The sequence below is a fragment of the Danio aesculapii genome, chromosome 13 (assembly GCF_903798145.1).
Source record: "Danio aesculapii chromosome 13, fDanAes4.1, whole genome shotgun sequence".
NCBI classification, from domain to species: Eukaryota; Metazoa; Chordata; class Actinopteri; order Cypriniformes; family Danionidae; genus Danio; species Danio aesculapii.
The window spans coordinates 14,363,131-14,388,639 of NC_079447.1; the positions used below are offsets into that span (position 1 = coordinate 14,363,131).

Below are 25,509 nucleotides of genomic sequence, written 5' to 3' on the forward strand. Positions count from 1 at the left end.
AAAACCTTGAGGTCACTGCCCAGACCTACTGTATATGAACTTAGCCTAACAGGAGTAAAAAAATAGCAGTGTTTTAGGCTTATTACATGAGTTACAGATATTGTGAAGCACAGTATAAAAACTCAAATGATATATTTGTAAAAGAACAATCAAACAATCAAAAAGCCGAGACTAACGATTACTGAGAAGCATATTGTGTGGACAGAAAACTGGTCCAAAGCTCACTTGAGTGATGAAAGTGGCTTTCATTTATTTGGATCCAAAACGAAACATTAAGTTCATCATCAATGTAAAAGAACTGTCTCCTTTAAAACATTGTTTACTATTGGCTGCAAGCACTTTGCGACACTGTTTATGTACGAATGTGCGTCTTGCGATGTAACTGCCTGCTGTGTCTCATGTTTTTCACGCAGTGCTCTAAGTATGTGTGGAACTACACTATGTGTAGAAAAAGCACCTGACTTCATGCAATAAAGTACCAAAATAGATGATAGATAGTTGTGGTTGCCTAGCAACATAAAAAGCATAGCACACTGTTCTTTTCTAAAGTCAATAACAGTTCAGTTTGGTGCTCATCAGAACTGAAAAGCACAATCGGTGTGATTGGCCTGTAAAAGACTGCACTGTAAAATCCAACAGTTAACTTTATTAAATAAAAAAGAGTGTAGTTAACTCAAAATTTACTGAAAGTTAATTCTACTCATTTGAAAAGAGTTTGAACTACGTGTTGAAGATAATGAGTTAATTAAATACCTTATTACTTAACTTAAATAGAGTAAGTTCACCGTACTCATAGATTAGTTTTTTAACTCTCGGTTTCCTCAAATGGTTTGAGTTGCCTCAACTTATTGGGTTTTACAGTACTCAGTGGATTTGAGTTCTCTTCATTTATTGGATTTTACTGTGCTCAAATTGCTTCGTTTACTCAAAAAGATTAAGTTCACAGTACTCATTAGGATTAGTTTTTGAACTTAAATGGTTTGTTGCAATCGGTTTTCTCAAATGGTTCGAGTTACCTTAACTTTTTGGATTTTACAGTGTAGTAATGTTCTGTAAAAGGTTAGTGATATAGGGACTAATGATGTCCAGTAAAAGACTAGTGATGTGCTGTGAGAGACTAGGGATGATCTTTAAAAGACAATGTCCTGTGTAAGACAAGTGATGTGCTGTGAGGGGAAATTTATATAATCTTTATATAACAATATCATAACTATTATAACACACTGTACAATAAGTATTTAAGCATTTATTCATTCCTTTTTATGATTTTAAATTGGTTTATTTTTTGTATATAACTATATTTTTAAATATATTTATAAAATTTCAAAAGCTTATTTATTATGTTTTGATAGTGTTTTCTGGTGTTTGTTATGTTCATGCTGGGTGTCAATGTAACAATTTCATTCTGCATTACATCTACTGCGATGTTTGAATGACAAAATAAAGAAAACTGAACTGAACTACAACACAAGAAATTTATTTATTTATTATTATTTTTTTTTATTTTACTTTTTTTTTTTTTTTTTTTACCCATCTTTGGGTTTGTAAATATTTGTGTAAATAATTACATTCAATACACTGTATATTCTCTGAAAACAAGTATTATGCAGTTTTGCATCACTAATCCTACTTTAACACTCTAAACCAGAGATGCCCAAAGTAGAGCCTGTGGGCCAAAGTTGGCCAATTATAACTTTTGATTTGGCCCACCATCCTATCTGAGAAGAGAGTGAGAATAAAGAAGATGGTTGGGGCAAATGCCTTTAAAAGAGATCGTCATTACTAATTTGACGTAACATTTTTTTGTTTGTTTTATTGCTGAGCTACAAAAAAAAATCATGTCATAAGTGGATCAGATTTTTTTAATGCAGAAGACATCAGTGAGCAAATCAAGGCAAAATAGGCAAGTAATTCTGTTTTAAATTAGATGTTTTTGTTTGTACTGTAATAAGTTTACAAAAAAATAAAAAAATAAAAATGCTGTAGTGGTTAATATAAAGCAATGTTTTTAGTTATTTTTAAATATTATTAAATAAATTAGGAAATTACCCATTGCAACCATATTTGTCTTTGGCCCGCTAGCCCACTAAGTTAACTTTTTTTCTTGCAGATTGAACACTGAAGATAAAACAAATAAGCTGTCCCAAAGAAATCTCAATAATTTTGTTGCTTTCATTTGAAACAAGTGGTTTGAACAAGAAAAACTTCTTTTTTTTTGAGTGAAGAATGTTTGGATATTTTTTTTCTTTTAGAAAAACACAGAAGAAAATGGCGATTAATAAAATGATTTCTGTAGCAGTGTGAGAAGCCTTTTGGCCTCTCTCTGATCTTGCATCTCATAATTAACATGAGCTCTAATCCCTCGGGTGCTCAGATCCATTCCATTGTTATTTCAGTGCCTTTTATTGCTATATGCTTGAGTTATTACAGATATTGACATTCAGACATTATTAACTAAACTTCATCAGCCGGATGGCAGGGGGCCTGACTCCTTTGACCCTTCTCCTAAGAAATCTATGAGAAAGGCTTTCCGGCTGGATTCCATGAACATTGATTTAGACCGCACATCTCAAATTTCCTGAATATATTATAAGACATATTGTATTTGCTTAATCAGTGAGGGAGGCAGGTAACCGTAATGCGATCTCTTCCAATAACACTGAACTATTAAAGGCTAAGGCTTGTTTCACCCTGCTTGCATAATCAGAGCATTAGAAAATTGCTGAATTTTGCTGCATTTAAATAAAAGATGTTTTATTTTATATATATTTATTTTTTTATGTTAAATACAGTAGTGGCCAAATGAGATGTCACGCCACGGGCAATGCATACTTTATTTGTTTATTATATATAATAACAAACTGATGTTACATTGATTTCTGTGTTCCAATTATATCATCTGCAAAACATGGAAATGGACTAATTGAGAAACATTAAGAATGACTGATAAACAAATACAATATATAAATAATATATATAATTATATATATATATATATATATATATATATATATATAATATATATAATTTATTTATATATATATATATATATATATATAGTCAATGGATATATGTATTTTTATTATTATTTTTTTTTTGTTTTAGTTTTTATATCTTTGCTGGTTATTTTGAAACCTTTGAAAAGTTTCATTTTCCAGATCCATCCAATTTCTGCTGTTTAAGAGGATTGGAGGTAATGCTTTACAAGTAATGCGAGTTATGTTATAATATTACTTTTGAAAGTAATATTCTAACGAGTAAAGTAACACAGTTGTAATGCTAGTTACTTTTTAGTTCAATTATTAGCCTTTAAAAATTAATTTGCTGAATTGAAATTAAAGTAGTCACAATGAATCACGCTGTCAATAAGAGAATGTGTTAATTATTTTGAAACCGTCGAAGAAAAGGAAAAGGGGATTGTGTCAATTGACAGCGACTACAAATAGTACAAAAGTAACAAACACATTGCTTTAAACTTTCAATAATCTGTATATACAGCATGTATAGCTCTGGGGTCAGGAAGTTCTCAGATAACATTATCTTAAAATATTTTTTGATGTGTTTATTGAAAGGTAAATGTAGGTATAGGTTATACAGTGCGCTGTTAATTGCAGAGCTCCTCTATTTAAAAAAGGAAAGAAAAAAAATAAGTTCTAAAAGAGGTCAAGCCTCAGCCAGGTAATAAAAAATAACTCAAAAGAAAAGTATAGCATTACTTTCCAAGAAAAGTAACTAAGTAACGGAGCTAGTTACTTTTTGAGGAGTAACTCAATATTGTAATGCATTACTTTCTAACGTAACTTTTCCAGCACTGGTTTTAAGCATTTACATTTTTAATTAAACAAAACTGAAGGTAAAGGAAAACATTTTTTAAATAATATATTGTAGAATTATATTGTTTAATATATTATAGTCTATTTTGGCATATTTACAATGTTTTGTTTTGATTTCGGGTAATGGCCATCAAAAAACAAACAAAACACCCCACACCCACCAAAATTGCATTTGGGCCAAAAACAAGAAAGCCAGTTTCAAATGACATTTAAAGTAATTTTATACTGAGGGAAAATATTATATCTAAAATATACTGAATAGTCATAATATATCAAATATGGACAAATCCATTGTTGCACAAATTTTTTTTTCTTACTTTTTAACTCAATTGTTGGCTTTGTGCATATTTGACAGAACACTGGGTTACAGCTACCCAGCACTTTCTAGAGTGTATAAAGTATTTATTTTAATGTAAAAAAAAAAACGGTTAAAATAACAAATTGCAAAATGTGCGTCCAATAACGTTCCATTTTACTCCATCTCTTAAAAAAAACAATCTCACATACTTTGAGTGCCTTGAACTTATTATTTCATTCTTTATCTTTATGAATCCCTTAACCAAAGAGCACCGGCACATTGACAACCCCTGAAGCACTATTTGGTTTGATTTTAAATGTTTCATATTCATTCAGTGTAGCATATATACAGTGCTCAGCATAATTGAGTACCACCCATTTTAAAAATGAATATTTTTATTCATGTCTCGGTGAATATAGGAAATGTATTTTGGAGCATTTAAACAAAACAGATTTATTAAACAGACTCATTTATTAAAATAATAATATTTTAGTCACAGAACATATTTAAAAATTGAAAGATAATTCAATTAAAGTCAAGCAAAATACTGCAAAAAAAAAACTTCAACTTACAAAATTTTAACTACATTTTTTTGCTTCTCTTGATTTTTCCTCTTTTTAAAAATTTTTATTTAATATTTTCTATGACATAAATTTGGGTGTACTAGTTTTTGGACCGTTATCGGTTAGTTATTTTGTTAGATAAGCTTCAGATTTGGCTTCAGTACTGATTAAACTAATGTATATTCACAAATATAATATTGCAAAGCCTTCTATTAAAAATATAAATTTTAAAGGTAGATTTGTGAGAGGTGTACTTATATATGCTATATAAACACCACGCTTATTCTGACTTGAATTAATTCAGATACAGTGGTCCCTCAGTGGTTCTCATCCTCGCAGTTTTTCCGATTTGACATTCCTTTTTTTTTTTTTTTTTACAGTGCATTGTGTTCTGCGTCCTGGTTGGCTGTAGACTATTGTTAATCAATCTCCACCATGTCTCCTGTACAGTACAAAATGTATTCAGCTAGCCAAATTATATATCTATACATATATCTTCAATTGCTAGCAGTGTGAGTTTCAACAAGGATAGTTATGTTCCATGTTATTTTTTTGTGTGTATTTATTTTCCTCACCCTCCTCTTTCCGCTGCTTACTTCACTCTTAGGTTGCTTATTGGTTCAGTTAAGTGTCCATCATCATTATGACGATGCCAATTCTACCAATCCCCGGATGAGCCGCGAGAATTTAAAGCTCCGACAGATCAGTGCGCTCTGCCTTGGTGTGCTCCACACAATTTGTGTTTTTGGCATGCTTAGGCTATTTAGGGATTTCTTATCTCAGTTTTACTATGGTAATTTGAGTTTACTTGTTAAACTTCGTTGGCTGGAAGTAAATGCTTTAAAGGTTGTTGTGTGATTCTAAACTGAGCCTTATGACCTTCTTGTTAGGTTTGTTTTAGTTGAGATTGACTTTGTAAGAATAGTTTGAATGTTTTGCTCCTTGTGTAATTTTGAGTTTTGTAGTTGAATTAGTTTAGATTGGGTGTCGTGTGCACTGAAGATATCGGTTTCATTTTTATTATTTATTTTCTGTCGCCTAGTTTAGACTTTAGACTTAAGAATTGTTTTGTTTTGTTAATTTCTTTGATTTGGCTTACATTCATTGTAATCATTTAAAGAGAATATTGTAAAATGTTTATTTATTTTTTTCCCCTTATTATTGTTACATCTTTTGTTTAAACTATTGAATAAAAAGCTTAAATTCAGAATCGATTCCGTCCTCATCCTTGATCTGTCGCACACATTACATTTGTCTCATCTAAATGAACCCAAACAGCATCCCTTTTAAACATCATAAACGTAACAAGGATGCAAAAATTGTTGAAACTGTCCGGGGTCTCACACTGGATGCACAGTGCCACAACACGCCATGCACCACCATGCACTTTAGAATTTTATAATAGTAAACATAGTTTTATATCAGGGTATGCACACTGGTGCTGCAAGTCGGCTGCTGTCCACGGTGCCTAGCTACAACTCAGGACACCGTTCATATTTCTGCCACTCCACAGAGCGCCATCTGAATAGTTTCATTATAAATAACATGCGAATATGTGCGTCCAGTCTGTTACTTCCAACTGTCATGTGTGCGGCGCAAACGTGTGACCCCTTTAAGGATGGAGTCTGCTTTCGCTTTGTTGATCAGTGACTACAGAAAAAAGAACATTACACTGGATGCCAACATTATTCGCACAAAAGCTAAAAAGCTATATGAACCTTTTGCTGAAAGTGATAAATGTTTGCGCCTGACCACAGGTTTTGATCTTTGGTTTCATTCTATAATACTGAACTTATTTTTTTTATGAAAGTTTGAACTTTGAGTGTGTAGTGAGGGGTTTTACGGTCTTAAAACTACAATGTCTATAATGTAACTTCATCGTTGGCCACCAAAAATAATCAAACAAATAAATGTTTACACTTGCAAGGCTACAGTAGCTCTGTGGCCCGTGTCAGACAACTAACAGTAAAACAAACAAACAAACAAACAAACAAAAACTCCCTTCCACTAAGACAGCTCTGCATATGACTGATAGTGGTGTGGAAAATGAGATCTGCTAATTGGGTGAGAGTCTCCCGCCAGCAGAGGCTCGTCTTCATCTAGAAGGCCACTAAATAATGACCCGAGTCCCTCCGTTCCCCAAATAACCTCCAATACTGCCGAGCTGCAGTCCTGCTCAACAAGTTACCCGGCCTGCATGTGACTCGCCAAATATAACCCTCCGAAACCCTACCACACAACCCTGCAGTCATCAAAGCAAAGTTATTTATAGGGCCAAATAGTGTCTTTTGCAACAAAACAACATACTTGACACTCATTTAAATGGCAGCCGGAAAAAAAAGGATTAAGTCCTGTGGCAAACTACTGTAACTTGTGTGGGTGGCAAACGCTGGCGATCCTTCCGGCGAGCGCAGGGAATTTAATGAATTCGTGGGGTGCCGACCACAAGATCATTAGAACTCAGCGTCTGTTTCTAAACAGCTTTTGTCTGTAACATCGACCAATTAAAGAGGAATCATGTTGGTAGAAGCTGACATGTTCGGAATTTTCCACGAAAGGTCATATGCTTGTAGTGGCCTTTTTAATTCACAGGAAGTCGAGGTACAAACACATGGTGCTCGTTTCAGAGAAAAAAAAGTTTCATGAAATGTTTAACTGACTGTAGAAAATGCGTATGGGTCAGTGTGCCTTGAAAGTACAAGTCTTGTCTTGGTGTCTCTAAGTGAGACAGTAGAAGCAGCCTAATAAGTGTTCTTAACAGCACGATTTGCTCTAAAGCGATAATTCTCACACAAAAACTCAATTCAATACTTTCATTGTTTTAGATCCTAGATTGACAGTCTGTAGAAGTACATACATACTCAAAAAAAAAAATACAATAAAACAATTTGTTTGTGTGGGTTTCCTCCGGGCGCTCTGGTTTCTCCCACAGTCCAAAGACATGTGCTGTAGGTAAATTGAATAAACTAATTTAGCATAGTGTGAAAGTGTATGGATGTTTCCCAGTACTGGGTTGCAGCTGGAAGCACATCTGCAGTGTAAAACATATGCCGGAATAGTTGGCGGTTCATTCCGCTGTGGTGACCCCTGATAAATAAGAGACTAAGCCGAAGGAAAATGAATAAACATGATCGGAAGTAAATGATTAAATAATATTTTGTCTTCAACTTATAACTGTTAATTATTACTGAATTTTGGATTGACAACCAGTGTTCATTTCGTTGACGAAAACTTTGTCATGATTTTTGTAATGAACTAGTTTCTACTGACGAAAACGAGACGAAAACTAAATAAAAATTAATTGATGAAGACAACTATACTAAATATATATATGACATTTTTATTGACTAATAAAAACGAGATGAAAATATGATACGTTTTTTGAAAAATATCCAATCAGAATTAAACTTGGTGTGTGATGAGTGAGGCTTAAAACTGTTTGGCAGACTGGTCAAAAAGACTAGTAGTTTACCACTTTGAAATAAAGTGTGCTTTATTTCTGCTTTTCAATAGGCTACTATTCTGACTTGTGAATTGATTGGCGACACATTATTAAACATATTACTTATAATATAAATAAACAAAGCATGTCTAATTTTGGTCTCAAAGAAAAAGCTATATTTTATATTTTAATGAGATTGTTTTATTTAATTTTAAGTTACTATATTTTGCATAAATAAATGTATATAATATTTAAACGAAATTAAACTTAAATTAATCCAAATCAAATTTAGTCAACTAAATCTAGAACATCTAAAATCTTATAAAATGCAGTCAACTAAAACTAGGCAAAACTAAAATGATTCAGAAGACTAAAATATGACGAAAACTAAAATAGAACTTCAGTTAAAAGACAAAGGCTAAACCAAAATTTGATGTCAAAATTAACACTGCTGACAACTTTTTACATTTCAGACAGATGGGCTCTTCCTGGTTCTTCCAGCTGGTTCTGTGCCAGAATAGACTGAACGGTGAATAAGACCCATATGCCAAACTTTCAGGTATGTGAGACTAATAATATCATGACTCAACAATAAGGATGGATGTGCTGGCCCAGCCAGTTTGAGAGCTTTTCAGGCCAGATTACACAACTGTCACAAAGTTTTACGTTCATTGATCTAGTACAATTACTTTATTCCTTCCATTCAGAATTATTTTGTTAATTTCAATAGATTAAAATAGATTTTGCACAACCTGTTTTATAAATGAATGGATGGATGGATGGATGGATAGATGGATGGATGGATGGATGGATGGATGGATGGAAAATAGAACTTTAGAACAAACGGAAATTAGAACTATAGAACAGGTGGATGGATGGATGGATGGATGGATGGATGGACAAAGTAAAGAATTATGTACTGATAAAATGAAAGAAAATGTAGGAAAAATAAATTCATTAATCCAGCACGGTGTATGCTTTATGTGCAAATTCCAAATGAATTTGTTCATGTTTTCCAGCAAAATTGGGGAGGAACTAAAAGATAAAAAGGAATGAAAGAAGGATGGATGGATGTAATAAAGAAAACAAAGTAACAAAAGAATTAACAATAAGAATGCAAAATGTGGATAGATTCAGAGATGTATTTTGCACCAGCAAAATTAGGATTGATGAATGGATGGATAAAAATTGTAATTATTTAATTAACATTTTTCAGCAAAATTGGGATAGATGGATTTCGTAAACTTTTTTTTTGTGATTTAGTCATTGCTTTGTAACAAAAAAGTATATTACTTAATAAATTCTGAGATTAAATAAATACTTGAATTAACCAATTAATAGAATAACGTTTCATATAAAAATAAACTCTTAATTTTTTTATTTTATATACAGTACTGTGCAAAAGTCCTAAGCACTATACACATTGGCTTTGTTGGCTTAAGACTTACTTTGGCAAAATATATAATCAATCAGTCTCTTTATTAAAATGAACAGAAAATATAGGAAATTTGTACAAAAAAAAAAACAACAACAACAGCACGACATTTCCCCTTCAAGCTAAATTCTATGTTTAATGTGGCTTCCCTTAGCACCAAGCACAGCTTGAACTGTTTGGTTCTTATTGTCCTGACATGAAATAATGTGCTGTGTGATATCAGGCTTCTTTCAGCATTTTCCAGAGTTCTTCTTTATGTTTAGAGTGTCACATCTCTTATTTTCTGTCCAGGTGATCTAATACAGCTTCTATAATATTCAGGTTTGGACCCTGTGGAGGCCATTTCATGACTGTCTATGTTTCATGAGCAGTTTTCTTTCTCCAAATAACAAATCACTGTAATTAGCTGTAATTATCATGCTGAAAATGAAAACTACTATCAGAAGAAATGGCATAATAGATTAAAACCAATCTGTACTTTTCAACATTCACAATTGCATCAATTCAGAGAATATTGCTAACACTGGTAAATGCAGCTCAAACCAGGACAAACAGCCTCTCTCCAACATTGTCTTTCACATGTCTTAAACAATTAAACCAAAATAATTCAAACTCTAACCTAACCCCATCCCCAAAAAAAACCTACATCACCTGAAAAATAATTTATTTAGACTGTATAAATCTCAATCAAAAAAAAAATTGACAAAGAAATGTACACTTATGACTGGTTTTGACATCAAGGATCACATATATCCATTATACCATAGGTAAAACAAGAGATGTAATGTTGGTCTAAAACTTTTGCACATAAATATTATAAAAATATATAATAATATTCAAGTATATATTCATAAGATAAAAAAATTCAGTTTCTTTTTATATTTCTGGAAAAAATCCTCTGGTTATGGACTTAAATATGCAACTGTTCTGCCACTCGGAGTGGAAACGCTTCCAACCATTGTGGACAAAATCCAGATGTCTATGGCACGGTGCATCACTCAATCCATCACTGAGCTGAAAATACCCAACAGTATCATGATAATACTCCAGTGAACGCCATTGCGGAGGATAATAAATATTCATTCATTCTGTTGAATGGGCTTAATGCTGTGCCCACGGTCCCTGCGGCAGACACAAGTATTCTCCTCCATCTAAGTGGCATGCATTTTTAATACTTTTTATCACATTCCAGGGAGTGGAGAAACAACTGTACAGCATTTAGGACCATTAACCACTCGAGGAGCCGAGATAACATTTGCGTTAACAGGTGTTAGCGCGCCTCCAGTGAAATGGCTCAGCGGATTAGCTAATTCAAATAAGCGGAACGTGCAACCGCACTTTGTCGCAGACAGTCAAATTTCACATAAAGGTTTTATGCCGTAAGCAGGGCAACAATTTAACCCATGGCCGGGTTGCATTGAGAAATAAAGGATAAAATCAATAATGAAACAGTATCACTTTCTTGATACGTTCATGCATGTCATGATTGAATCATAAATCACCCTTGAGATTGCTTCTTGCTCGGGTCGGCCATATTGTAAGTGCTGTCAGTCTACAAGTGACCTAACAGTTGAATATTCACAGATATTCCCAAGAGACCGGGCCCACACAGAGCTCAATCCAGCTGCTTTCAGGTCACTCCGGAAAGTTGGTCACACAAACATATTGTACATGTACGCAACATGGATCCAGCCCACACAAGTGGCAATTTGCTTCGGTTTACTCACCCTTTTGCCCTCTTTCCCTTGGGTTCCTGGTTGACCGGGTGGCCCCACGTCTCCCTGATGGGAAGATGGGTAAAAGATCAGGGCCTCCATTCTCAAAACATTTTAAGACAAAAAGTAGCTATCATAGATTTAGGAGAAAATCTTTGGGAAAATAATGTAAATCCTAAATTTGGGAATTTAAAAAAACTGACCGAATTAAAAACTATCCTAATATGGCTGTTGCTGGCAATCTGGTTTGGAACATAAACATTTTAGAAACACTTGATGATAATGAGCTTTTAAAAAGGTATCGTCTTAATCACAGCGGCATTACGACTGTTGTAGAACTTAATTAACTAGTCGAGTAAGAAGTAACAGCTGTTCATGTCTGCATGTATTGTTCACACGTAAATATTTAATGGCTAGCATAATACTATTAAATGAAGTAAAATACTTTTATCTGCTCCAGCAAAATTTTGGATTGCATTTCTTAACTCCTAATGTCGTTAGTTAACACACTCAATTTTTTTTTTTCAACACATCCCATAATTTCTAAAATATCAACCTCTACCAAATGGTTGATATGTCGGTTTATGGTAAAAGTAACGGAATTAGTACATATACAGTGCTAATAAAACCCAGAAAATGTGAAGTGTGAGACCAATTTATTTAAAAACATAATCAAAATAAAACATTTTTAAATACTAAATCATCTTTATTTTAATGAAGTATGCCATAAAATATTTTAGATTCTCATTCAACATGTTTTCTTTTTTTTTTTTTTTACAATAAACCCAAAATCAAGTGTAGTAGTGCAACAGGATTATGTTTGTTTGATTTTCTTGTAAACCAGCAATGCTGTGTAGTGTAAACCGTTATTTAAAACAGTCATGCTTTAAATGACTTTAACAGTCATTATTTAACAGTCAAAATATGGTCAACCATTTTGGTAGAGCAGGCAGTTAAAGAGTTAAATGTAGCTTTTTTAGAAGTAAAAATAATCAAATAAATCACATTTCAATATACTGTGAAAACGAAATGGACATTCCTGTAATTCCCTAGAGGACACAACACTTCACATTTGAAAGCCTTTGAGTATCGCACAAAAAAAAAAAAAAGTAAAAAAAAATACATATACATAACATGTGCTGGATAAGTTAGAGGTTCATTCTGCTGTGGCAACCCGTGATTAATAACGGGACTAAGTCGAAAAGAAAATTAATGAATAATGTGTGGAGTTTGCATGTTCTCCCCGTATTCCTGTTGGTTTCCTCCGGGTGCTCCGGTTTCCCCCACAGTCCAAAGACATGTGGTACAGGTGAATTGGGTAAACTAAATTGTCCGTAGTGTATGTATGAGTGTAAATGAGAGTGTATGGGTATGGGTTTCCAGTGATGGTTTGCAGCTGGAAGGGCATGCGCTGCATATCCGCTGTGGTTCATTCCGCTGTGGCGACCCCGGATTAATAAAGGGACTAAGCCAAAAAGAAAATGAATGAATGAATGAATGAATTATATTATTCATTCTTTCATTTTCTTTTTGGCAGGGGTTGCAGCGGATACCCTAATAATAAATAATATTATTAATATAATATAATATAATCAAATATAATATAATATAATCAAATATAATATAATATAATATAATATAATATAATATAATATAATATAATATAATATAATATAATATAATATAATATAATATAATATAATATAATATAATATAATATATTCTACATAAATATATTTTAAAATGTATAATGTATTCCTGTAAGGTTAATGATGAATTTCCAGTTTTATACAGTATTATAATCTTACTTTTTTATTTCAGGATTATTTAATAATAAAAAAAAATTAAAGAGAACAACTTTTAGGAATATGAATGTTTTATGACATTACAAAGACATTTAAGGTCACTCTAATCAATATAAATAAAATACTGCACTAAACTCTTTGATCTGAATCAGTTACTCAAAGTAATGTTAAAAATCCTAGCAGTTACTAGCTGTACAAGTAATGAGTTTACTTAATGACTCTTAGCTCTTTCTCACTGCAAAAATGCTTTTCTTACTTAGACTTTTTTGTTTTGTTTCAAGTCCAAATATCTAAAAACAAAAAATCTTGAATTAAGAAGCATTTTCTAGACCAGTGTTTCCCAACCCTGTTCCTGGAGGCACACCAACAGTACATATTTTGGATGTCTCCCTTTTCTGACCCATTAACTTCAGGTGTTGGAGTCTCTTCTGATGTTATGATAAGTTGATTCAGGTGTGTTTAATTAGGGAGAGGTTGAAAATGTGTACTGTTGGTGTGCCTTCAGGAACAGGGTTGGGAAACACTGTTCTAGACAACCAAAAAATACTGTCTTGTTTGAAGAAATTGTATGCCAGAATCAAGAAGCATTTTCTAAACAAGTAAAAATCACTCTCTTGTTTTAAGAAATAAAATGCCAAAATTAACTTTTTCCTTAAAGCAAGCAAAATAATCTTGTTTTTCATTTTGACAATATTATTTTGCTTACCCCATTGGCAGATTATTGTGCCTGTTGGAAGGTAAAACTCACTTGATTTTGACAGTATTTCTTAAAACAAAAAGAAAATGCTTCTTGATTTAAGAATTTTTAGATATATGAACTAAAAAACAAGACAAAACAATCCATGAAAAGAATTTCTAGCAGTATTCCAAGGTAAAGGTTTGTCTCAGCAGCTTTGTGAATAACGTTAAGCTAGAAATTTCTACAGCTATTTAGGAGAGCTCTTAATAATATGCGAAAATGTCTTGTTTAGTAGGCCCAGGGTTCTAGTTTTTAACAAGTAATTTAGTAAACCAAACAGGCGGATAAGAATCTTTAGGCTTCCACCTGTCTGTGGTCATTACTGGCCTCAAAATCGTGATTAGATGCAGAAGCAACATTAATGTGAATATGAGCACACAGCAGCTGCTTCTGCCTGGACGGGTTTACATGTCGACGCTTACTAAAGTGCTGAGAGACAGATGTTCAAACGACATGTTCACAGCTCACGGGTGAACTTCATTAAGGTAGGCAAAAACAAAATGATTAATTAAATTCAAGAAGAAAAATTTTGAAGATGTTGATGCCTACCTTTTCTCCAGGAATTCCTGAGGGACCCTGCACAGACAAAAAAAGTTGATTTAAAACAAGATTGTACATATTAAGATGTCTGCATCTGCTTATTAAGATGTAAAATAAATAAAATAAAATAAAATAAAATACAGATTATTAATAAAAAACAAGATTGTACATATTAAAACATCTGAATGGTTAATGAAAAATAAATAAAATACTAATAACAATATAAAAACAAGACTATTAACCATGCAGACTCTTAATGTGTATAAAATGAAATAAATAAAATAAAATACAGATTATTAATAAAAAACAAGATTGTACATATTAAAACATCTGAATGGTTAATGAAGTAAAATAAAATATAATAAAAGACTGATTAACAATAAGAAGTATTAACCATGCAGACATCTTAATATGTATAAAACAATAAAATAAATTAAAATTAAATAAAATAAAATACAGATTAATAATAAAAAATAAATAAATTGTACATATTAAGACGTCTGAATGGTTAATAAAATAAATAAAGTTACTAATTAACAACATAAAAACAAGACTATTAACCGTGCAGACATCTTAATATGTATAAAAAAATAAAATAAAATAAAAAACTAATTAACAATTAACAATAAAACAAGATTGTACATATTAAGATGTCTGCATGGGTAATAAAATAAAATAAAATAAAATACTGATTAACAATGAAAAAAAAATTATTAACCATGCAGACAACATCATAAAATAAAATAAAATAAAATACAGATTAATAATAAAAAAGCAATATTGTACATAAAGACGTCTGCATTGCTAATAAAATAAATAAAACACTGACTAACAATAACAAAAGATTATTAACCATGCAAACATCTTAATATGTATAAAATAAAATACAGATTAATAATAAAAAACAAGATTGTACATATTAAAACATCTGAATGGTTAATAAAGAAAAATAATAAAATAAAATAAAATAAAATAAAAAATAAAATACTGATTAACATAAAAAATTATTAACAATGCAGACATCATAAAATAAAATAAAATAAAATAAAATAAAATAAAATAAAATAAAATAAAATAAAATAAAATAAATAAAATAAAATAAAATAAAATCAAATAAATAAAATAAAATAAAAGAACATAACATAACATAACATAACATAACGTAACGTAACATAACGTAACATAAAATAAAATCTCGATTAACAATAAAAAAAAAAAACTACAACATGATTAATGGCAAATTTCAAAGTAAAGGGGTAAAACTATTTTAATGTTATTTTACAGTAAAATACCATTACATAACTTAGAAAAAAAAATGTCACCAATAGTTCACATTCCCACATCTCACAAACTTATTTTTATTTTGCATCATCAAACAATGCATCCTTTTTTGTTTGTTTTATTAATGTTTACACATGTTTTGCATTTTTAGGCGTTTTGTGTTTATGTGCTTTTTGTATTTTGTTGCGTATAACAACTATACCATCTACTAAAAATTACTTTTGGAAAAAAACAACTTTCTATTCTATTGTGTGTGTGTGTGTGTGTGCGTGCGTGCGTGCGTGCGTGCGTGTGTGTGTGTGTGTGTGTGTGTGTGTGTGTGCGTGTGTGCGTGTGTGTGTGTGTGTTAATCAATTTCATACATTATTGGTGGTTATATTATTTCCTTTAGAAAATTATCTATTCATAATCATGAAAAAAAATCTAAATGTACAGCGCTACATTCTAACTACATCTCTTTCAGAACAAATAAAAAAATGCATGTTTATACCTGATCTCCTTTTTGAGCTTGATTTTCAACCTACAGGAGAAAGCAGAAGAGAAATCATCACGCATGTCATCGAACAAAGACGGCAATTAACTTCAGCTGTTAACAAAGGTCAGGAACACTGATATCTTTACAGTACATGACCTACTGAAAGGACAAACCACATGACCATTTACAAGACACACACACACCGACAGGCTTTCAGATGCAGAGTAAAACAGCATGGGTTTCATCTTTCACCTGCCATCCTCGAAACACTGACACGTCTCAGAAACAGCTGCAAAAATAGCCATTCATTCCGAGTGTGTGGTGAAAGTCAGAGAACAAAAGCTCGAAAAGCTCCTAAAGCTGTCACAATGTAACAGTGGAGAAGCAACCTGTGATAGGCTGTAAATAAAAGCGACAAATATTGAAAATGCCAAGATCCACAAAAAAATCTAAACAAAAAATGGATCAAATCAAACATTCAATATCAGCTATGCGATACATCATGTGTCTATGAAGAGCTTGAAGGGACAGTTCCCTCAAAAAATGAAAATTCTGTCATTACTTTTTTTTATTGTTCCAAATCTGTTTGGTTTCTTTGAAAAGAAGATAATTAGAAAAATGTTGGACACCAGTAGCAATTGACTTCCAGAGTACTTTTTTCCTACTATTCTGTCAGGTTTCTGGTTTTCAGTACCACTTGAGAGTCAATAAATGGTGAGTACATAATACTTTTGGGTGAACTGTCCCTTTAATCTGAGGCCCTGTCCACATTAATAAGAGTATTTTCATATCCGTTGTTTGTTTGTTTTGTTTTTTAATCAGGAGTCACTGAAACCAAAAATGTTAAAACTCCTGTCAGGGTGAAGATTTTCAAAAACTCCCAGGTATGTGTAGCCATGTTTTTGGCTTGTCATTCCTTTTATGTGACGTTAGATTGTGCGCAGCGATCTTCGTTGCTTACAAGATGCATGTCTGCGCAATGGCTGACGTAACCAAAATGCTCATAACTGTGCTAATAGGGTTTGTAAAATACTGGGTGTGCCGATGATAACATATACTGTATACTTCTTCTTGATGTGCCATGTTGACAGCCAAACAAAACCGATAATAACCCTTGTTGAGGCTTCTTAAAAAATCCCAGCAGGCACTTTCAAAATCAAAATGAAAGATGCAAATCGATTTGATGTCAAAAACTTGACGTCCATTTGACATCCACACATTGATGCCTTTTGAGCACCAAAATAACGAAGCAAAATGTATTTATCTTAAAGCTTCAATTCCAAATTTACATTGAATTTTGCAGTCCTATCATGCAGGTAAATTGCAGTACAATGTCATTGATGTTAAAATGACATCAAATTGACATCATGCGACACGGTGGCTCAGTGGTTAAAACTGTCGCCTCACAGCAAGGAGGTTCCTGGTTTGAGTCCCGGCTGGGTCAGTTGGCATTTCTGTGTGGAGTTTGTATGTTCTCTCAGTGCTTGCATAGGTTTCCTCCAGGTGTTCTGGTTTCCGCCACAGTCCAAAGACATGTGGTACAGGTGAATTGAATAAACTAAATTGGCCGTAATGTATGAGCGTGGGTGAATGAGTGTGTATGGATGTTTCCCAGTAATGGGTTGCAGCTGTAAGGGCATCTGCTGTGTAAAACATATGCTAGATAATTTGGCAGTTCATTCTGCTGTGGCGACCGCTGATGAATAAAGGGACTAAGCCAAAGGAAAATGAATGAATGAAATTGACATCTAAAATTGGCATCAAAAACTGATTACAGGACAGTCCTGTAATCAATTTTGAAAGTGTATTTGACACCAATGTTTGATGTCATTTTGACATCCAGGTAGTTTCTCAACATATTTTGTGCAGTGTTTTTTGATGTTATTTTGACATCGAGGCGCCCGCTTGGTTGGCGTGCTCTTGATGCTTCATAGGACTTTTTTTTGTTTTTATGTGAATGAAGTGATTGTGTACATGTAGACACGGCATGAGAGATTCAATTCAATTCAATTCATCTTTATTTCTATAGTGCTTTTACAATGTACTGTAGATTGTGCCAAAGCAGCTTAACATAGAAGTTCTAGTAAATTGAAACTATGTCAGTCCAGTTTTTTAGAGTTGAAGTTCAATTTTTGTTAAGAAAAAAGGAATGCATTTCTTCACTATTGTTTTGTTCATATACGTTTTGCCTAGTGATATATTAACCAAACTTCGTTTCTGAGTGTGATATGCTTTGTTGGACACGTTTAGCCACTACAGTCTGTCCACAATGGCGTTGGTCGCCCCTTACTGAGCATGTGTTTACTAGCCTTTACATTTCATTTAGTTGTAAAGGTAAAGAAAGCGAATGCAGTTTGAACTACAATCCACACGTTTTGCCTTTCCGAGTCATTACAATGCTGCAATTACTATGGCAAATATGTATTATAATATAATATAATATAATATAATATAATATAATATAATATAATATAATATAATATAATATAATATAATATAATATAATATAATATAATGTACTATAATATAATATAATATAATGTACTATAATATAATATAATATAATATAATATAATATAATATAATATAATATAATATAATATAATATAATATAATATAATATATATAATATAATATAATACGCCTAAGCTAATATAAAAGAAGCATTTTTGCAGAAGTAGTTACAGCTTACTGGAAAGGCACATCAATATCTAAAATAACTTTTCATTTAGCTTTCTTGTTTAAGCAAAGATGTGCTAAAGCTGAACAAAGAATATTTGCAGTTGAGAAGTCTTATTTGCCAATTCTTAAGTTTTCAGAAAGAGGAAGTATGCCTAGGTGTTGGCACCAGAGGACTGCAGAATGTAAATACCACATCTTAAATACTATTGAATAGCTAGTATTTAATAATAATGAAGTTTATTCATAATTTTGAGAGGATCACGTGCTTATGATTTACCACAGCCAGTCTCGCATTAACTAATCATGATCCCCCAATCATATGATTCCCCATTTACTATAAATAATCAGTTTTTAGTCCACATTTATTTTCCTATGGAAGAAACGCCCCCTTTTCCTCCCCCTTCTCCTTTTCATAGATCGGGTGGCACAGCGGCCCAGTTGTTAGCACTGTTGCCCCACAGCAAGAACACTGCCAGCCCTGGTCCTCGCCAGGCTGGCGGGTCCTCTGGTTCCCTGGGTCCTCCGGTTTCCTCCCACCATGCAAAGATATACATAATTCATAACAGATTAAGCAATTCAGGCACTCGTCTAACTCCCTTCCTCCTCAAGTGTTTCCTTAGCTACCGCAGCTAAGGAGTTTGAGATCTACCTAAGCTCAAGCTCCCCTCTCGCTCTACGAATGGGAGAGAGCCCTGGGCTCGAGGATCCCTTGAAGTCAGGGCTCTCTCCCAAGACAGCATGCCAAACAAGCTTATATTAAAAATCATCAGCTAAGTGTGAACTCTTGAAATCAATAAATAGTTCAATTAGCACAAAATGCTATTATTATTACTATTATAACAAACTGTGCAATAGTTATTGGAGTATTAATTTATTTCCTTCTGTGATTTTTTTTTAAATTGGGTTATATTTTTATATAACTACATTTTTTTATATTTCTGAAATTATGAATGCTTATTTATTTAGTTAGGTTAATTAGTGTTTGATGTTTTTATATTCTTGTTGGGTCTGATGCAACGTAATTTCATTTTGCATTACAATTTATTGTGATGTTTTGAATGACACAAATAAAGGAAACTGGAACTGAATGATTGAGAAGTGACAAATTCCACCAAAACTCTGGAGTCAGGGAAATGCAGAGTTATTGCGAACTCCTTGAATGTAATTCTTGTATTGCATTTGTGTAACGTGACCCACTGCTCTGTTTATCGAATTATTCATTTTTATCTAATAAATAACTTATATTTTTTGCATTGAAAGAAAAAACTCTCCTGACCTTTTATTGGACTTGCAAGGAACTGGCTAGATATCCCAACACTATCTATTATACAGTATGTCTGTACAAAAATTTCAGCCACTTAACCTTGTTAAAATGTTTTTTTTTTTCTTCACAATTTACAACTTGACAGAGCGTTAGATGCAAAAATGCCAACATCAACAATTAAAAAAACCAACAAACAAATCAACCATTAAACATGCATAAAATCAACTCCTCAACATGGACAAAAAGCTATACGCTATTCGTCTATACAAAGAACATCCTCCACTAAAGCCTGTTAAAATGTGTTGGTCCCGCACGATTTACAACTTGACTACAGGCGGGAGTGACGGTACGGTGAACGTGTTGTCGGCTCTCACGCTTCAATCCCTGGTATTTCTGCTTGTCCTCATAAAATGTAAAATTAGCCTCAGTAAATAACTGTTATGTCCTGATATAGTGCTGTTGGGTTACAGTGTGCTGTTTAGGTTACATAAAGGGACAAGACTGTTACAGTTTATCCTCATACACAAAGAACATGCATTCTAATTTTTTGTTTGCCTAAACATCCTTCATATGATGTGTGGATTTATTATATAGATCCTTGTTTGCTGGACACGTTTAGCCACCACAGTCTGCCTACAATGGTGTTGATCGCCCCCTGACTGAGCATGTGTTGACTAGACTTTACATTTCGTTGAGTTGTAAAGGTAAAGAAAGCGAATGCAGTTTGAACTATCCACACGTTTTATAATATAATATAATATAATATAATATAATATAATATAATATAATATAATATAATATAATATAATATAATATAATATAATATAATATAATATAATATAATATAATATAATATAATATAATATAATATAATATAATATAATAACTGAAAACAAATCAGAAAAAAGTTGGGACAGTATGAATGTCACAATCACCAATGATCTAGTCCATACAGATTGCTGGAGAACTACAAATCTGCCACCAAAGGAACTACAAATTCTGTCATGCACCCCACACTCACACCTGTTCCAGTTCTTCTTTGATTACACACACACACACCGCTGGGAGCTGCTCAAAGACTGATTTCATGGACCATATATACAGCACACAGACACACAGACTTGGCTGAGTCTTGTTATCTGTTAAAACTGTGACATTACGACGCATTTTCCCTTGTCTAGCTGTGTTTTGACCCTTGCTTTGTTTTATTGTTTATCCTGCCTGCTGCCTGTACCGACAGCTCGCCTGTTTATTGACCATGATTCTGGATTATCTGTATGTATCTGTTCACCCGTTTTGATCGTTGTCTGCCTAACTAATCTTAGAAATAAACTGCACATGGATCCTCAACCCCATTGTCAGTGTCCCTAAGCTACAATGTAAAACACAAATAAAAAAAGTAGTGATTTCGAACTTTACTTTTACTTTACTTTGTATGTCATCGCAGACAATACAACAATTATTTTATTTATATACAACATTTAACATTATTTAATTATGATTTTTAATGTTTTTTGTTGTTTGTTTTGTTTTTTTTCCATAAACACATACTCCAATTTTGGTTCTTTAAATACATTTAAATAGAGTTGGAACATGAGCAGTCTAAGGCTAGTAACAGGTAAATTGGTTAAATAATGATGTGATTTGTTCAGGTGATCGTAATTATGATTTGGTACAAAAGCACCATCCAAGAAAGGTCTAGTACTTTAGGAACAAAGATGGGCAGAGGATCGCCAGTTTGCCAACAAATACATGAGAAAATTATTGAAATGTTAAAAAACGAATGTTCCTCAAAGAAAGATAGGAAGACATTTGGATATTTCACCTTCAGCAGTGCATTACATAATTAAAAGATTCAAGGAATCTGGAGGAATTTCAGTGCGTAAAGGACAAGGCGATCCCTCACTGCATCAAGAATCCTCATTGATCTATAAGCAATATGAACACATGGGCTCAGGACTACTTTACCAAACCTTTGTCAAGTACCACAATACATTACTACATCCACAAATGCCAGTTAAAACTGTATTGTGCCAAAAGGAAGCCCTATGTTAACAGAGTCCACAAGTGCCGTTGACTTCTCTGGGCTTGGAGGCATGTGGGATGGACCATCACACAGTGGAAACGTGTACTGTGGTCAGATGAATCAGTATTTCAGGTTTTTTTGGAAGAAATTTATTTGCGTTTTCCAAACTGTCATACATATGGAAATATATTTAAATGTAATTTATTCTTATGATGTTAAGGCAAAATGTTCTGTATCTTTACAGCATTATAATCCTACATTTGTGGAAAACATAATGCCTTCTATCTCAGGTTTATTTGATATCACTTTATAAAAACGGCACACTAAATTAAGCAAACAGTTAATTCTTCATATTATGCATTAACTCTAAAGACATTAGTAAGCAGTTCACAACTACAGCTACAAATGCTGTATTCTTGACCTAAGCCCATGTATATTGTGCTTAATGATTGTGTATTTAAACTTTAATGATTAATTTTTCTATTACTAAATTAAGTATTGCACAAATTAGAAACTAGTTATTTAAGAGTAGTTGAAGGTTTTTTTAATGACATTCAAAACCAGTAAGTAAATGATTAATAAACTATTCAGATGAATATTTATACATCTTATTAGTCAGAAATATAATAATAGTTACTTTGTATGTTGATAAATGCATTATTAACACATTTTCATGCAGTTTTGTGACCTAATCTAAAGTGATGAATCTATATAAATGACAAATAAAAAGGCTCAAATAAACAGAATAAATTAAATTAAAGATGATTTGCTAATGCTTTATAAATGATTCATAGTGTGCCGTTATTATAAAGTGTTACCACTGTCACTCTGATCATTATAACTAGTCTCTGAATAACAGAAGGCAAAAATATAAAAAAAAACTGCACTGAATTTAAACATATGTGAATTCATTCCCAGTTACTCAAAATGTTAATGTTAATCTTTAAAAAAAGACTTATTACTAATACTGAAAACAGCTGCTTAATATTTTTGTGGGAACAGTGATAAGCTTTTTTATTTCAGGATTACTTAATGGATGGCATGTTTCTAAGAACAGTATTTGCAAAAGACATATTTCAGAAAAGTGAACATCTGTGCTAACTTTGATTGGGGAAAACATATAGGAAAAAATAAATGCGTAATTTTAGGACTAAATATACATTTAGATTTAATTTGGGATTAAAACAGCATAAAAAAACAACATCAAGGTAGCAATTTTACTTTAATAATTTGCCTTGCTTGGTTTGGTTTAAAAGACACGTAATGCACATTTTAAACACTCAGTATTATCACACACCTTTCTTTGCTGAAGCTTTGCGTTTGATGCACTAATAAATTATTAAAACTCAAATCAATATACTGTGTTCAAGTTTTTAATTTTGTCAGCCTGGTATTGCAGATTCTGCTCTCGTTTCATACATCTGCAGGTCTATTAAAATTATTGATTCTTCTGAAAATGAAATTGAAAGGCTTCAGTATTAATACCACTCTAATATTGTTGTTGCAGTGTTCATTTTCTTGCTAAGATGATTTTTACACTGTAATAAGGTAAACTAACAAGACTTTAAAACTATTTAAATCCTTCCCATAAGTATTTATATGGTAAAAAGGCATGTAATAAGTGGTATAATTGTTCCATAATACTACAAATATATATTTGTATGAATATTTTGACACAAATCAATACTTTATTAACAAATCATTATTAATTTATTTATTAATTTATTATTTAGTGCTGGTTAATGCCAAAATCTAATTTGTTTCACATTTACAACATGGCTATTCAACACTGAAATGAATAGAACTGAATAAATGACAGCAGAATGTCAATTTGTATAAATTATTATTGAATTTGATGAAGTTTAAATCATTAATTCATAAGATATTTTGAAGTCTCTTACTGTGAAACAACATATTTTAACTTTGAAACAAAAGTCCTTCATAAATAAAGGTGACTGGACACATTTGAATTGAGCTGAATGTGCAGTTAATAAAAAAAGTACAGTTGTCTTTCCTTTTATATAAAGATTCATGTAATATAACACCCAGTAACTCAAACAGAAATGTTAATCATCCACTGAAACCTCAGCAAAGTCTCTCCATAAATGTCAAATGTTGAGTTAAATGCAGATCATGTTTTGTAGGAATTGTTTAAAGAGAGTCGGTTTCATGCTGAGCTGTGAAAAATGCAGTGTACAGTAGTTGTAGGGTGAATGCATATACTGTACTTACAGACAGTGTTCCTGAACCCGTTGGACCTGGATCTCCCTGCAACAGAGACACGGTCAAATTAAGAGGGATGATTACAGTTTTATGTTTTATTTATGCGAGCAAGCAAGCAAATAAAAATGATGATATTTTACAAATCATACACGTCATTTTGAAGCAGAAACTCTAGGCTACAGGATCCAGTTCTCAAAAGTCTTGTGAACAAATATTCAGTGTGTTTTTCATTGAGACTTCAGTGACTACAAAATTGTAGTTTTTCACTAACGACGCATAAACATTTCTTTCTTAAAAACACTATCTTCACTTCATCATTATTTCTATAGAGCTTTTACAATGTAGATTGTGTCAAAGTAGCTTGACATAGAAGTTCTAGTAAACTGATATTAAAACTGTGTTAGTTTTCAGTGTTTAAGTTCAGTTTAGTTCAGTTCAGTGTGGTTTAATTTTCTTGCTGAAAGTCCAAACACTGAAGAGCAAATCCATCAATGCGCAGCTCCACAAGTCCCAAACCAAGCAAGCCAGTGGTGACAGTGGTGGGGAACAAAACTTCACCAATTGACGAAAGTGAAGGAAAAAACCTAGAGATAGACCAATCTTGTACATAAATGTTGCTAACAAATTATTGTAGCCCAGTTTGTGCTTTTTACAGTGGTATTTATTTAGTCACTTACTGTATACTGTTTATAAGCATCTGAAAAAAAGGACAAATGTCAGGGCACATCAGAACTTCTCCAGTCCCACCAAAGGGTTAAAACAGATTGTCAAAATAGCTCTACTTTGCCACAAAAAATAATAATAAATAACGTACAGTTAGCTGGTGATTATCAAGATCCTAGTGTAAAGGGAATCAGTTAGCAATAATGACTGTATATTATTGCACTTGTTACAGCTTACTGACAATAATGCAAAAACATCTGCATATTAATAATTATATTATATTTGATCAAATGAATTTTAATTATCTATATATAAAGTATGACATTTTATAGTATACAGTTGAAGTCAGAATCATTAGCCCCCCTTTGAATTTTCTTTTCTTTTTAAAATATTTCCCAAATGATGTTTAAAAGAGCAAGGACATTTTCACAGTATGTCTGATAATATTTTTTCTTTTGAAGAAAGTTTTATTTGTTTTATTTCGGCTAGAATAAAAGCAGTTTTTAAATTAAAAAAAAAACATTT

The 25,509-nt window shown here is 32.3% G+C and overlaps 1 protein-coding gene across 3 annotated transcripts in view; it reads right to left on the bottom strand.

The window, feature by feature from the left end:
- LOC130239871 (collagen alpha-1(XIX) chain) overlaps positions 1-25,509 on the bottom strand; it is a 278,893-nt gene that overhangs the window by 165,332 nt on the left and 88,052 nt on the right. For all 3 annotated transcript variants that reach the window (XM_056471226.1, XM_056471224.1, XM_056471225.1), the window contains 4 exons: positions 24,331-24,366; positions 16,142-16,171; positions 14,380-14,406; positions 11,299-11,352 (listed from right to left, as the gene is read on the bottom strand). In XM_056471226.1, coding sequence (XP_056327201.1) covers positions 11,299-11,352; positions 14,380-14,406; positions 16,142-16,171; positions 24,331-24,366 — 147 coding nt within the window. The remainder of the gene's footprint in view (positions 1-11,298; positions 11,353-14,379; positions 14,407-16,141; positions 16,172-24,330; positions 24,367-25,509) is intronic.